At 35.1% G+C, this 15,877-nt stretch overlaps 1 protein-coding gene across 2 annotated transcripts in view; it reads right to left on the bottom strand.

Annotated features, from left to right (window-relative positions):
* Nucleotides 1-2,752: 2,752 nt before the first annotated feature.
* Nucleotides 2,753-15,877, bottom strand: part of ATRNL1 (attractin like 1) — a 428,662-nt gene continuing 415,537 nt past the window's right edge. For both annotated transcript variants that reach the window (XM_058810434.1, XM_058810433.1), the window contains one exon: nt 2,753-6,504. Coding sequence is in view for 1 of the 2 variants with exons in the window: in XM_058810433.1 (XP_058666416.1) it covers nt 6,380-6,504 (125 nt within the window). In the remaining variant the exon portion in view is untranslated. The remainder of the gene's footprint in view (nt 6,505-15,877) is intronic.

Here is a 15,877-nt window from a genome sequence, read left to right as displayed (position 1 = left end):
AACTTTTCCAAATATTAAATAATCATGATGTATTTGAAGACATGTAACACAACAGTCAGAATGAATCCACACACTTCAAGATGTTAGGAAATCTTACAATGCTATATTGTGGCCTTTGAACCACATTGGAGGCATTTATAACTCCATAAGACATTTTTTAACAGGCATAATCACAATTTGCAATGAAGAAGATGGAGCACGAAGAAGGTGTAAAATCTCTGGCCCATTTAATAGAAATGAAGGATTAAGGCAAGGAAATGCATTATCCCTGATAGTCTTCAATTTGATTAAAATGTTACATTCACTGACATTTTCAGCCTACAGTGGACAAAGTAGTGGAGCACCTTTGGGATCCTATGGTCTGGGCAGCTGGGAATGAAGCAGAGGGTTCTGAATGAAAAATGGCTACTTGAAGAAGAAAAACAAAGAAGAAATAATATAAAATCAGACATCTAATAAGCCCAAATAATAAAAAATACCAGTAAATTGAATAGACTAGTAAAACATTTACCCAGAAAAGGAAAATGACATGATTAGCAGAATCAAGAACAAATTCTGACCATTGTTATAGGAAAAGTCACAGAGTTTGAATATCTGCCAGCAAATAATTTGGTTTGGTTGCTGCTTTTTAAAATTGTGTCTCAAACTGAGGTGTAAAACACTAACACCTAGAATTATAGAATGAACCTGATACTAAAAAATTAGTAACTAAAATACACTCAGCACTCTTAGAGTGACTGTTATTTTTAGATCAGTTAAGAGCTCTGAGTACTCTCTATACATTAATTAATTAATCTTAAATATTCCCATGTTATTAGGTTAATTTTAATTTTATTTTAATTTTATAATTTAGTTTAATTTAAATTTAATAAATTTAAATTTAAATTTAATTAAAGCTAATTTTATCATGCCTAAGTATTCAGTTAGGAAACCGTTTCTGACCGTACTTCCACCATCTATTTAGAAGAAGAAACAAATTTACCTGTATTCAGATATATAAAAGATTTTTATACCTGACCATTTGGCTCTTAGTGCTTTGGGAAGGGATGGGGAAGAGGAGACTTGCAGGAGTATTGACAAATTTCATGTCTGAGAGGAAGTTCTAGGAAACAGAAAATTTGTGTAGAGTTCTTTCATGAAAACATCCATGCTGGTTATCCTAAACATTGTGTTCCAAAACTATGTTTACTTTTTCTCAATTATATTTTATAACTGAATGTCTTAAGACATTAAGACCATCAGGACTTCACATGAAAAAATAAATTTTGCTTCATGTTAATCCCTACGAATCATAAAGTAAAAATGACTTTTTATATATACTGACCTTAGAATAATTATTAAAAAAGACAGAAATCCTCAGCAGAATGTTTCTGATATCTTTTAGGAGTATTTGAAGAGCTCCAGCTTACTTTTTTCTTGTTTCTTGTCCAATGAAAGGTCTTTTAGAAAAAGGCATTTACTAAAATTGGAAAATAGCATAGCTAAGCATTATTTTGATAATATCATAGAAAGAGAATAACTTATTGTTAAATGAATAGCAATTCTGTCAAAATTAATATTCTTTATGTATTATTGACTCTGATCTTAGCACATAAGAACTGCTACAGGCAAATAAACTAGAAAAAGAAAGATACAAAAGGAGAGAAGTTGCCTCACCTGCACTCAGTCTTGGACATGCTGAAAATACTGATACCCAATTGATAATAATTGTAACAACTGATAGTTGATAACATTTTCTATACAGTTTCAAGCACACTTCTATAACCTCATTCAGAAGGACAAACACACTTAGGATTTTATTTCTGTAGAAAGAGCTGTTATTATGTACATAAACAATCAGTGAGTTAGCCTTCATATAATTCAATGTAATATGTGAGAATATGTGAGGAAACAGAGAATGTTCTGATTTAGATCAGCTGTGAAACCAACTACATAATCCATTATATTTATATATTTATAATATATACATATAGGCACACACACACATATACACACACACACACACACACACACAGAGTTATGCTTCAAAAATAATTGCTTGGTTTGCCCACTGGTTCTACTCTTGCTTCCTCATTTTAGAAAAAGGCAGTTTTTAACATATCAGCCAGGGCACAGAAATGTTTCAAGACACAAACAAGTTTCAGCATACATGACCAAGCCTGGTGTGACATTATTCCCTTTTCAGCCTCACAATAAATTTCAGGGAGCCACCAGAATTCCAGCTATATGTACAAGATGATGATTTTTCATATCAGAAATACCTGCAGCCATGGAAATGGCCACATGTGGCCATACAGGCAGCCATATAGAAATATAAACAATCCTTATGAAAATAAAAGTGCCTTAAATAAGGAAAAGCTGAAACAATGTATGGCCCTGAGTTGTACAAGCCCAGATTGTGCAAGGACTTTTCTTGCCATTTTTGTGCTCTGTTGTTAGTATTTAAAGAGGAATTAAAACTGAAGAGAGCACAGGAACTTCTGGCCACCTGCAGACATCTCTGGGCTTGTAATTATTTGTTATAAGCACCTAAAACAGCCTTGGATATTCCATACTTTATTCTAGATCTGAAATATGTATCAGCAAACGACACCTTTTCAGGTAATGCTGCACCTTAGAAAGTGGAAAAAATGCAGTTAATTTATTTCATTTTCCCCAGTAATGCTGAACATTCCGAACAGGACAACTTTGTTTATAAAAAAGAGGGATTGTAAATCACCTTTAACAGAGAATTTTTCTTTATTGTCAAGAAACCTTTCAGATGCCTTTTAAAAAATTGGTAATGAAATTAGATACATAATGATTTTATAATTTATATGAATCCAGGAAAATTATAATGCATGAAGATTGAACATCTGTTAAAGTGATCCCAAACTAAAATTCTTACCATCAGGATTCCGGCCTCTACATTAAATTATTTTGAAAATAATTATTGCTGCAGATCTGACACATAACAAATTCCATACCCCAATCTGAAATTGTCAAAATGCTTTTGATTTGGGAAGATGAGAGAAAACTCTATGTATAAAAAGAGCAGTCAGCTATTAAAATTCTCAAATCAGATGAATTTGAATGTTTCTTAATGGTATATTCATGCCTTAATATGTCAAAAATTTGAACTTTTTATTGAATAATTTTAATAGTGGCAACATACTGATAACTTTTTTTTTTGTACAGGTGAAAAAACATTTCATTACATTTCATAGGAATGTAATGAATGGAAGCAAATATTCTGAAGTGTGCAAATTCAATTGAAGTAGTTTCAGGATTTTATATAGATACAGAAATACAGAGAGGAACTGAAGTACTAAACCCACGTTACCATGGACAGGCTATCTCATATTTGGAACAGTAATTTCTGGCTGCTGGATTTCCCTCAGCAGAATCCACAGACTGAGGAGGGGGAGGTTGAATCCTGACAATCAGAACTTCACTGGGCCTTACTTACCAGAACAGCACTTATTTATTTTTCATCCAATATAAATCACATTAAGAGTAAAACAGGCCATTCAACATTTTCTGACTATAAGAAAAGGTTCCAAAGTTAAACTGGACAACAGGGTTTAAAAAAAATATGGCCTTTTCTTGACACAATCATAATGGGACTGTTCATAAAACATCTCATCTGATGTACAGTGGTCATTACCAAAAAGTTTGCACTTGTCAACAACTAACAAAATGTAGTTATCAGACATTTATGCTATTTATACCTTCCAAAATGAAAGCTTTGGTATGTGTTTGCAAACTTCTTGTTTTTAAGTGTGGCCATTATATAAGTATTTTTTATTTACTTCATTATTATATGAATTTACTAATTTGCATGCAATTAGGGATCCTGGGAGTAGAAAGACACTTCAGAAAAAATTTCTCAGAGTGAAGGGAAATGCTGAATGATCCCATGACAAACATGCTTTTCTTGTAGAGTAAAATAACATTTTTACCTGAAAACACAGTAAAATGGCTGATGGCTATTTGCCTATCTTCAGTGTGCAGTAAAATATTTTATCCCTTTAAAACTCACACCTGATTTTCAAGTATTTATCAAACTCTGCTTGAGATACAGAGGAATGTAACCCTGTATGAGTCAGCACAGCCACAACTCTCCTACAGGACTGGATGGTCTTTCTGTGGATGGGGTTTCCAGTACATTCACAAAACACACTGTATAATTCTTATGTGAAATGCTTAGATTGAGGATAACACAGAGTTTGGAATATATTCCAGACAAGTGGCTCTTTCTTTTTCCTAAGTGTGTGCATCATGTAAACCAGTCCCATCAGTTTATATTCACTTGAACAGATTAACTTTAAAACTGGCAGAAAGGGCTGTTTTCAAAGGACAATTTTTTCACCAGGCTAAGTAGCACTGGTTCAAAGTTCCCAACAGAACCTTTAAAAATGAATTTTTAAAGTTTTAGGTTATATGAGGTCAGAATAGGCAATAAAAGTCACAAGATGGTATTATTTTAAGATAATAATCTTATTTTAAGATATGAAAATACTGAAACAATCATGCCAGTATAAGAAATAATTATAGCATAATTCATAAGTGCATAATTTATCAAAACAATAGAGCAGTCATGGCTAGATGCAACCTAATACTCCTGTATAAGATATAACTACATACTGTACAATTGTTCCTTTTTAATAATTATTTTTTACATTTAGTCCTCATCCAAATTAAGCTGAGTACTTCTATGTATGAATGGCTTTAGGAAATAAACACAACTCACAACAGGGCTTTATTACTGCTACTGCACCACCATGGCATGCAAGTAACTATGAAGTCAACTATAAACAGTAAAATGTCATCATCTTTCTGAAATAAAAAGAACATAAAAAATACAGATAAAGTAGTAAACATCAATTATCTTTTTTATATCTTTCATATTTACCAAAAGTCTATCATTACATGAGACATTTAAACCTCTGTATCACTCTCCTGTACAAGGATGGTGGCAGATTTGGAGTTGAGAAACTATACTTTCACAAGCTTGTACAAAACTACTGGTTTCATATTACACTCTGTCAGTGTGCAATGCATAAATGAGAATATGACACATCTGCTACCTGCCCCTTAGCATTCTCTTACTCTTTTCTATGTGCATGAATTCTGAGTAAATAAAAAGAGCGAGGGCCATTAAAGCTGGTTGCCAGGTTATCTGTTGTGGTTACTGAGTCCCCAAAGGACCAAAGTCCTTCACAAAGGAAATTCTTTTATCTGCTTTTTGTTGCTGACTACTGATTGTGTGAGGTTCCACACTGGTTGTGGGATTTGACAGCTAATGTTGGAAGCAAGATGGATTTTTAAACATTTATTTATTTATATAGGGCAATTCCTTAACAGGTGCTAAAGTGACAATGAGATGAAATTCTGCAGTTGTGAGGGAAAAAATATCCATACTTTATTATAAAAACAAGAGCCAAAGTGCTGACTGGGATTAATGTCTTCTGCTTACAGGTCAGGACAATATACAGATACTAGAAAATTTCAATATTGAAATGGGAGCAGGTTGAATAACAGCATGTTTAACTCTCCTTAGATTTGCAGTCTTGGAGACTCTCTTGGGAAAAAATATTGTAAAGCAGCTTTTCCATGCTCAATTAATTTTGCTGATCATTTAGCTGGCATGGAGAACCCTCTTTGCAAAATATCCCTAATTCAGGACAAACTCTGAGGTACAGAAAAGAAAGCCCACCCATCACTCTTCTGCAGCCCAAATTATGTTCATGAGGTTCTTTCCAATGTAAAGAAAAATAATCATTAAATGCTCAAGTCATAGTATTTAACAGAATTATCTTTCAAATATTACAGGTGGTGTTCTTGGAATACACCTTTGCTAAAAGCTGCCTACCTCTTCTGAGCAATGATAAAAAACCACTTAAATCCAAATGATTCTCTTTAGTTTCTGCTTGCTGGAAAGAAATCTTAATGCCAATTACAAGGAAAGAACTGTACAATTCCCATTGTTACATTAAGCGATACAAAAATTTCCTTTAGATTCTTGGAATTTGCTCAGTTTTCAATTATACAATTTGTTTCTTCATTACAAAAAAAGAAAAAAGTGAAGTTTCTCCTAGATATGTCCAAGGATTTTCCCTGCTCTGATATGTTCAGGATTAAGTATACTCGGTATTTTATTTTGTTTTTTGTTGATACCAGGATCCACTCTTTATTAAAGCTCATCAGGCATGCTCATACCTACCAGAAGTTAGTTCTGCTTTGGGGCATAGCAGGCTGTGTGACTATAACAGAGCACAGTACCTCATGTGTTCATCCATAGATTTGCCTCCATAAAAACTGAGGCTGTAGTATAGCTTTCAATGGAAGCCATTTAAAAAGAAAACATTACAGAATATACAATTGTAGTTTTTGACTCTCAGACACAAGTTCCTTGACGTGTTGAAAGGTGATGTTTTCGATTTCTGACTCCTGAACTCTTATCTTTACAGTCCGCAGGCTTCTGTTGTGAAATGTCTATCAGAGCACTTGCAATTGCAAGACCTGTAAGATAAATAAAAGAAAAACAAAATTTAATGCTCAGGTTTCCTGAGAAGAATTCCAGAGCAGCGTGATGGTTTCTTTCAAGGCAAGTTTATGTACTTTTCCAGAAGTGATCAGTTTCATTTCAAAGTCAGATAACAAGTTCTCACTTTCTTAAATGCCTCTTGGTAACAGTGAAGAGACAGTAGAAGGAAAAATATGCAGTTAAGACACCAGACCGGAAATAAGGAGAACTGAGCTCCATTTGTGTCTCTTATTGATTTGCTGTGTGATCTTAGCATGACCTCTCTTTATGACCATTTTTCATTTATGTGGACCAGAAGCTTTCTGACATGAATTTTCTCATATTAAATGTATGTGCATTGCATTTAGAAATTGATAAAATCATCAAATCAGAAAATGAGAAACAGAAACTTCAGTTAGGACAACATTGTATCCCTGAATATTTGCCTTTGCAACACACACACACATATATATATATATATATATATATATATATATGCCTCTTTAATTGGGGAATATCCAGAGGTTAATATTTACCACAAAAAGATATGAAAATACCTTTCTAGAAAGCAGAGATCTGTAAAGAAGTAATGGACCATGATGGCCTGGGTACGTTCTAAGTGTTTTCAACTCACCAAAACTCTTCTGGTTTGGATTCTGATTAATTTGTTGATATTTCACGACCTGTTGTAATCTTAACAGGGTACTGCTAAGGGCATAGGCCAGCATGCTTAGGAATTGTAGAAACACAGAATATTCTGAGTTGGAAAGGACCCACAAGGATCATCAAGTCTTGCTTCTGGCCCAGAACAGGACAGTACCAAGAATCCCACCATGTGCATTGTCCACATCCTTCTTGAACTGTCAGTGCTGTGACTACTGCCCTTGGGGAGCCTCTTCCAGTGCCAACCATCCTCTAAATGAAGTATTTTTCTCTAATTTGCAACCCAAAGCTCTCCTGACACAACTTCAGGCTGTTCCCTCAGGTCTTCCCCTCATGAGGAAGCTGGAGCTGCAGTGAGGTCTCTCCACAGTCTCCTCTCCTCCAGGCTGAACAGACCGAGCGCCCTCAGCCACTCCTCATTCAGCTTCCCTTCCAGACCTAAGAAGCTAATACGTTAAAATTTACTCTTCCATTTCCTTGCTACTGCATCCTTTCTAGAAATTAATGACTTCTAAAATGCTGTGATTAACAAAACACTTAATACAGGGTAGTTCTAGGCTTTTAAATTCACACAGGTGATACTGCAATCAAATGGATTAGGAGTATTCACATCATATATACTTTCTACTACAAACAAACCATAAAAACCCCATCTACATATACCCAAAATGTAGATAAGGATGCTGCTGGTTCTCCACGCGGCCCAAAACTTTTCATTTTCCAGCTAATAACACCATCGCTGTCCAAGGAAACCTCTGAAAACACTTTTCACCATGTTTAACAGGCACTCTCTATTCCTTATCTCAAGCCAATATCAAACTCAATTTATCTATTACACAGATTCCAATTTTTCAATACTTTTCATGCAATCCCTCATTACAGCTCTTATCTACTAAGAAACTGTGCAAAAATTAGTTTTTCACTAACAAGTGTTGCTACAGTCTCCTTTCATAGTATTAGATATATGGTCAGATTTAGTTCAGGTTTCCAGGATCCTGCAAAATCTATGCTATTGCACACTGGTAACATTACCTTTCTTAAGTTTCAAAAAAGTTGCAAGAATTAATTAATGTGCATCCAGATTTTAAAAATGCACGATACTGTAAAACACTAAGTACAATTATCATTGATACATTTCAGGATATGTAAGAGCCAAGATTAATCAAGGTGTTTTTTCTCACATACACAAATACTTCATGGCATGAGCCAGTGATGCTTAAAATTGGACTCTGACAAATTAAATTGTTGAAATCTTTGAGGCACCTTCAAAGTTTAAGCAGTAAACTTAGGTATTAGCAAATTCAGGGATAAAACCTAAATAACATTTTGATGATTGCTTAGATGTCACCCCATCTTCAACAGCTAGGCTTAGAGACTATGCTAAACAGAAAGAATATTATTAATAAACAGATTTTTTAATTTAAGAAGCACTTTTAAAATATATTTGGATGTATTAAGCTAACCTCACCTAATATAACAACTAACAAAAAGGAATCCTTAGGTCTAACACTGTATATTGGGATGTACTGGCATGTTGATAGAATTCCATTAAAATCAGGTCGCTACAGAAGATCATTTTTCAAAATGTCACACAAATCATCTGATGAAATTCATTTATTATGTTCTCTACGCCCAGCATAGTTCCTTGTTATCAAAGCAATACAATTAACTGGGGGAACAATTCATTATTTCAGACTGGCAGTCTAAAGGAATTTCATTTACCAAGTCAAGCTTGTGCACAGACACTTCGAGCAAGGAGAATTTACATGAAAATAAAACAGAAGAAAATGCTGTGGCTTAAATATTCATTAAAAAAAATGAACAAAACCAAAACATTCCCTTGATGTTACAGGTTTTTAATCTAAATAATAAATGTGAATACATTTACAGTCACTGAAGTTGGAACTGTAAATTGTACAGTGCTCTGGATGTGTTACCTGAACTCCTAAGTTATTATATTTACCCACCTTCTCTGAATGCTGCTATTTAAATATCCTACCTACCATCCAAACTGGTATTTTCCAAATCAGTACATGGTCTCTGGTTGCTTCTGACTCTTGAGCAGCATGGCAGAAAGGAACAGTGGAATCAGTAAGGATCCTACATGGAGACTCAACAGGTCACCTCTAATTTCTCTAAATTCAATCTTAGTTGCAGAACCAGCCCTATTTTTAAATCTAGTTTGTTTTTCTACAAAATGTTATAGAAAAAACCTGACCTAGTTCTATGCAGCTCAAACAACCTCTAGCTGGTTTTAAGGATACGCATGTACAAGTCATTAAGAAGTAAACCCAGTCAAATTGTAAGTGGAAAGTATATTTTTGTAAGAGATAATTGCATCCACAATGAAGAAAACACTAGAGGAAGCAATATGAACTTGGTTATCTTTAGCAGAACTATTGTCTTTCCTAATGGAAGTTAAATGGTAACAGTTTATTCTCAGGAAGTCTCTAATCATAAAATTACTGGGGTGTGAATTTTTTCCCTTTATTTTTTTTTTTTTTTACAATAGTGCAAAGCTATTAATATGTAGAGGGATAAAATACAGCAAATCAAATGAGATTACCTTGAAAAGCGCATTCACGGTTTATATACAAACAGCCCTTTAATCCTGCATTCAAACAGGAGCATCTGAAAAAGTCATTCATTCTGAGATGCTCCCCTCCCAGTCTCTGTAAAAACAGGCAGTACTATATATTTTAATTTTGCAGCAAAACAGCTTCATTAGGCGTGAAAGGTTAATTGCAGGTTTAAGTGCAGTTCGGGGAACAGTGCACGGGTCTGTGGTGAATAGCACAGGCTGCTACAGGAAGGCTGAGTGCTATAAACTGTTTGCCCTGCTGAAATGTTTTACTACCTCATTTACTAACTGTCTTCTTTTACTGCTTGTATTTGTAGTTCTTCTAAACCTTTAATAGCTACAGTTTTATTTCACTGTAATCAGATTTAAATGGAAATACCCATGCTGGGATGTTTAAACATTTTTCCTCTGATTGTATACAACTACATTTGAACTGATGTAAGGCTACACTATCTCTAAAAGTAGAAAAAAACCCCCTACATTGAAAAAATTAGTCTTACATAATGGTGTGCATATTTAAAACCTTTTTTTCCTCCTCCATTGTTCATTTTAATGAGAAATACATGGAATTCTTACTATCTCTTTTGTTAAAAGTAAGGGAACAAAGAATGACCCCAGATTAGGCAGGTAACTGGAAATGTTTCCTTTCAATTTGAATATGCATTATTCAGACATAACATTTGGATAGATGTCTTCATTTGATTAAATTTCTACACGTCATTGTTATGCAGAATCAGAACATTCAGAAACCTGAAGACAATAAAATAACTACGAGTCAGGTAGATCAATTAGATTTGTTTGACATTTCAACCAAAATTATAGTCATTGTTTAAGGTGACTTTAAGCAATGAAAATAAAATGCCAGCTGCCATGCAGAGAGACTTAAACAGAAAAGACTGGGTAAACACTATATTATTAAAGTCACAGCTTCACCCTTCAGTGCCCACAAGTCTTTGTGTTCCTTCCTTCTGTTAATTCTTTAAAGAGTGGCATTACTGTACATGCTCACCCCATTCTGGACAGACTCCTTGTATCATAAAGGATCTCTTACTCAAATTATTGCCACTGTGGAAGACTTACTGCCCATGGAAGTCTGTAGAAATGGATCTGAGCTGTTTGAAGATGCACTTAGTGATGAGAATCACAGACTGTGGTGGTGCCTCATGAAAGACACCACAGCACACAGTGAAGCCAATGGAGGCAGTTTCATGTTCATCAATAAAACTACCGCTTATAATGTAGGGAATTTTAATGAATTCTGCCATTTATCAATATTTCAAGTCTATAAAAATACTGTTTGAAAAGTACACAATGTATATCATAAATGACTTAATGGTATATGCATATATATACACATATCTATATCTATATATATACACCAAAATTATGTAATAATGTAACATAAATATGTCATTATGTAACAATTTTTTAATATATGCACATATGCAAATTATATACAATCCCCCCCATTTAATAATGAAGTTTTGCATTACCTACTTCTCAATTTGAAGAAACTGATCACATTGACCATCATATTTATGGAATGCACAGATTTATTCTTCATAGAAAAAAATATGTTCATTATACTGTCTGTAATAGTGGGGGAGCATAGCATTCTAGAAGCAGCATAACATTCCAGAAGATTGTTACTAGGCAGTGTTTCTGAGTACCCCTGGAAGAAATTCTCTCACTTTCTATGAGATACTATGCTAGAAATAGTCATATTCAATTTAGTTGTTTAGCAATAGTTTCATGATTTTCTGGTTGTTTCTGTGTTCTCAACCAAACTGCCTCCAAGCAGACCAACTCAGGCTTCATTTCATGACTGAAAAGGCCAGCCTGTTCTTTGTGCTGCACACTCCTCTGCTATGGATCAAGTCATGCTGGGAGATATCCAAAAGGCACATAAAACAGAACCAGAACAAAATTTGGTATTTAATGGTGATGCACAGAGCCCCCTCCTAAGCAAGTACAAACCTGATACTCAAGTACTTTCCAGGAGAAAAATTAAGAGTCATCTGAAGTTCAAGACTGTATATGGCTAGAAGAACACAACAGATCTAAGTTCATTTCAAAGTCAGAAAATAGTCAAATCCTTCATGTGTATCAGAGTTTCCTGATCTGGCAGGTGTGCCTAGACAGTATCCAGAGATCACAGACTTAGTCACAGAGAAAAATAATCACAAGCATCTGCCAAGAACAATAAGTGTCTTCATAGCCTGTCATATTGAATGTTTTTTTTATTTGAATTAGATTATTTTTAAAAGGACAAGCTGACAGCACCTCAAATTCACAGTCTTTTTATGGGCTTCTCTTCCTGTTTGGTGCATGAATGTGTATTTTAAGTTGACACCACTCTTACTTTTGGAAAGATATATTAAATGAACTAAACTAACTAGGAAATTACTTTGGGAAAGTAACCCCATCATTTTTTTTTTCAGTGATAATTTTTGCAAGATGGGAAGACAGCCAAGAGGCCAGGAGGTATGTTTTCCTTTTCTTTTGCATATAACTTAATTAAATAAGTAAAATATGAGACAGAGCTTAAACCATAACAATAATAAACTAAATAATGATAGTGTGGAATCAAATAGCCACACACTAGTAGAGAGAAGATGTCATGCTCCTTTTTATTACACCTTTGCTATTTAGTAATAAGGGCTATGTGTAAGGGACTAAGAAATTCTTATTCCCAGAACAGACTTATAAATTACCTGCTGTCAGTTTGTGGGAAATGCAGACTATACAATAAAGGCTCTTAGAAGAAATGTTCGTCCTTTCCCAAATTTTCTCATTGTGGAAAGGAAATGGCCCTACATATTTGTGTGAAATATTTGTATTCCACGGGGCCAGTAGGGATTTTTTTTTTTTTTTTTAATGCAGTCAGGCAGTTCTCCTTCCCTTTCAGAGTGAGATATCTGTAATTTGGTCTGAAATCCAGGTCTGTACAACATCTGGTGCCTTTCAGCTATCCAGCCTGCCAGTGACTGAGAGCCAGCATGGGCTGCTTGGCCTCTCTGGATAGGGACAAAGGGAAGGTGACAATGCACTCTGGGGTGCTTCAAAAGGTGTCCTGGTGAAGTGGATCCAGTGGGGAGCTGGAGACTCTACAGTAATGGAATAGGGCAATCTAACATTGATTCACTGAAGCTTTTTTCTCCCACCCTCTTTTCTCAACTCAAGCCCTCCTGGAACATAAGAACCATGGGACCATTAAATTGTTCAGTTTGGAAAAGACCCTTATGATCATGGGGGTCTAACCATTAACAGTGCAAAGCCCACCAATAAAACATGTCCCTGAGTGCCACATTCACACATCTTTTAAACTCCTCCAGCAATGGTGATTTCACCACTTCCCTGGGCAGCCTGTTCCAGGGCTTGACAACTCTTTTGGTGAAGTTTTTCCTAATGGCCAATCTAAACCTCCCCTAGCGCAACCTGAGGTCAAATCTTCTTGTCACATTGTTTTTATTGGAATAATAATAAAAACACCGAAAAAGGAACAACCCATTTAGAATATGTGCAAATCTCATGCAGATTAATTCCTTGCTGCTCTGCCACTGTATATTACACAACATGCATTAAAATGCAAGTAATTACACATTTTTCTACAATGGACAGTAATATTTGAAACATTTGGATTACATTTTCAGTTTGATTACATCTCACTTCCATTGAATCATTTATCCATATGCTATGAAAAACATCTCTATTCTTGTGATGTTGTGCAGCCGTTTAATTTGTTTTCAAGAAAATCACTATAAACTAATTTGCTACTCTGCAAGAATTTGGTGAGATGCATTAATCATGCCAGAATCTAATTTGGTCTAGTAAACCTATTTCTGCAGAAGAGAAAAAGTCTACTTGGAGTATTGAAGAAGCTCTATTTTCACTCACTTTTAGCAATACCTGGTTTAATACAAACAAAATCATAATTGTTTTTTTTTAGAAGTCAGTATCAAGTTATGGCCCAGGTGGGGTTAGTTTATGAAACCCTCTATAGTCATTAGAAAAGTCTGGATTGCAAAAGTCTCCTCTGCTTGAGGTTGCCTGTACAGCATCATTTTACTCTTTGTCTCTATCTTCAGCAAACTCTTTTTACTTGGACCATGGATGCAAATCAGAGCAAAATGAAGATATGAAAGCTGTAAAAACTTGTGAGCTTGAGTTACAACATTTTGAAAGCTTTTTTACCCGAGCCCATTCATGCAATTGGATGCTTTAACCACTGTGATGAAAGTTAAAGCCTTACTATACATCACGAGAAGGATGAACACCTGTGGGACAGAGATTTATCATCCATATAAACAGAGTGTGATTGGCCATTATTACAGGGCTGAATTATATTTCGTGCAATTCAGTAATCAGAATATCTGTGTGTGTGTGTGAGTATCTGGGAAACAGGGCAGGTTGGAACACAACTGAGCAATCAGGAGAACACTCAGAAGCAGAAAAGGCAGCAGGAGTCACTGGGGTTTGCTTCCCTCCAGAGGGGCCTTTCTGGCAGGGGGTGATTTAAAGCAGATCTCTTTCTGTCTGTAGAGGAAATCTGGGGTGATAAACCTCACCAGGTGAAATTCAGTTTTTATGAATACCTCCCTAATGTTCCATCTGGGTGATAACATACACTGCCAGATTTGCAGCTTTACTACTCTCCTCCTCAAGACAAAACACACCACCTTAAAGACAATAGGTTTAAGGGCCCAAAAGGGGCCAATTCTGCCCACGCTGGAGATAAAACAATGCTACTTACATTACCATTTGCTTTTGAGGAAGAAGATTAGAACAATAATCCTCTAAGATCCTTCTTCTCTCTCTTGCACCCTTTATGCTGCAGGTGCCAGGCTTTTTTTCCCCTTGTCAAAAATTTTATTTAAACCAGAAAGTACTGAATATGTTAATGCAAAGAAATTACTGTAGTTCACTAGTTCAATACGATTACAGCTTAATCAGAAATAGGCATGATATATGCAGTACTCTTCCACAGAGAATTCTCATTTTAAAGTTTTGCTTTCAAAGTACTGAGCTTGTTTTCCATTTCCGACATACTGGTACAACTCTAACCATTGCTTTGATACAAATTTGTTTCTGCCCAAATAGCAATGCTAATTTTTCAGTATTCTGCTGATGTCCAATTAGACATTTAGAACATCCCCAGCTACATAGCCAGGAGTCACTCTGACAAAACAAATGATCTTGGGAGGGAAACACAGAATTAAGTCAATGGGACAGAAAGTGTGCTGAGAATTTTGAACCATATTTTGAATATCACCAAAGTGACAACTTCAGGGTCCTCAGGATCTCTAATAAGGTTATTTGTAGTTTCAGTAATATTTATGCTTGAGAACAATGAAAAAGAAAAGAAAAGGAAAAAAGAAAGACAAAGTCACAAATACCCTGCTGTCAGCATTAGGGTGGCTCCATTAGCAAATCTACCATCAGCATACATAGAAAATTGATTTTTGCTAAAAGGCTGAAAAGCTCACACCATAAAATAAAGATTTTAACCCTCAAAAATTTTGTACAAATAGCCCTACCACAATTATGGTCTGCACTGAAAGAGAGTAATTCTGTATGGGACTCCAGTATAGACAAGTAACTACAGAGCTACTAATTTATTCTTCACTGAATCTTCTATTTTACATTGAAAACACCATGTTCTGACTATAACAGGCAAAATTACACTCTTAGACCTGTCAAATTGTATGGAAATATGTTTCCATTTTAAACACTTCATTACATACACTTACTTGGTCCTGAGCAGTCAATATAGATAAATATCAGTAAAATGATAGTAGAAGAGCACTGTTTCTGCTTGTGTGACATATTCAGATACAGCAAATGCCTGAAACTGAGAGATAGTAATACAATGGCTGCATATCACTGTAAATTATTATATTATATGTCCTGGGCATGCGTCCTAGTTGGAGAGGAAGCACTGGAAAACTGATATTCCACAGTCACAGCTTGCCACCTACCTCTATGTGTATTCTCAATCCAACAAGCAATAAGTATTCATTATGTAAGCACTCATTGTCTCATTCACCCATGAAATCAATAAAAGTTTTGAAAAAAAATGAACCCACAACACCAAGACCCCAACAATTCTTGTAGAAAAAGATTAC

Source organism: Ammospiza caudacuta, chromosome 9, assembly GCF_027887145.1.
Source record: "Ammospiza caudacuta isolate bAmmCau1 chromosome 9, bAmmCau1.pri, whole genome shotgun sequence".
Classification (NCBI taxonomy): domain Eukaryota; kingdom Metazoa; phylum Chordata; class Aves; order Passeriformes; family Passerellidae; genus Ammospiza; species Ammospiza caudacuta.
The sequence above is the reverse complement of the archived record's forward strand: the minus strand, read 5'-3'. Positions and strand labels throughout refer to the sequence as shown.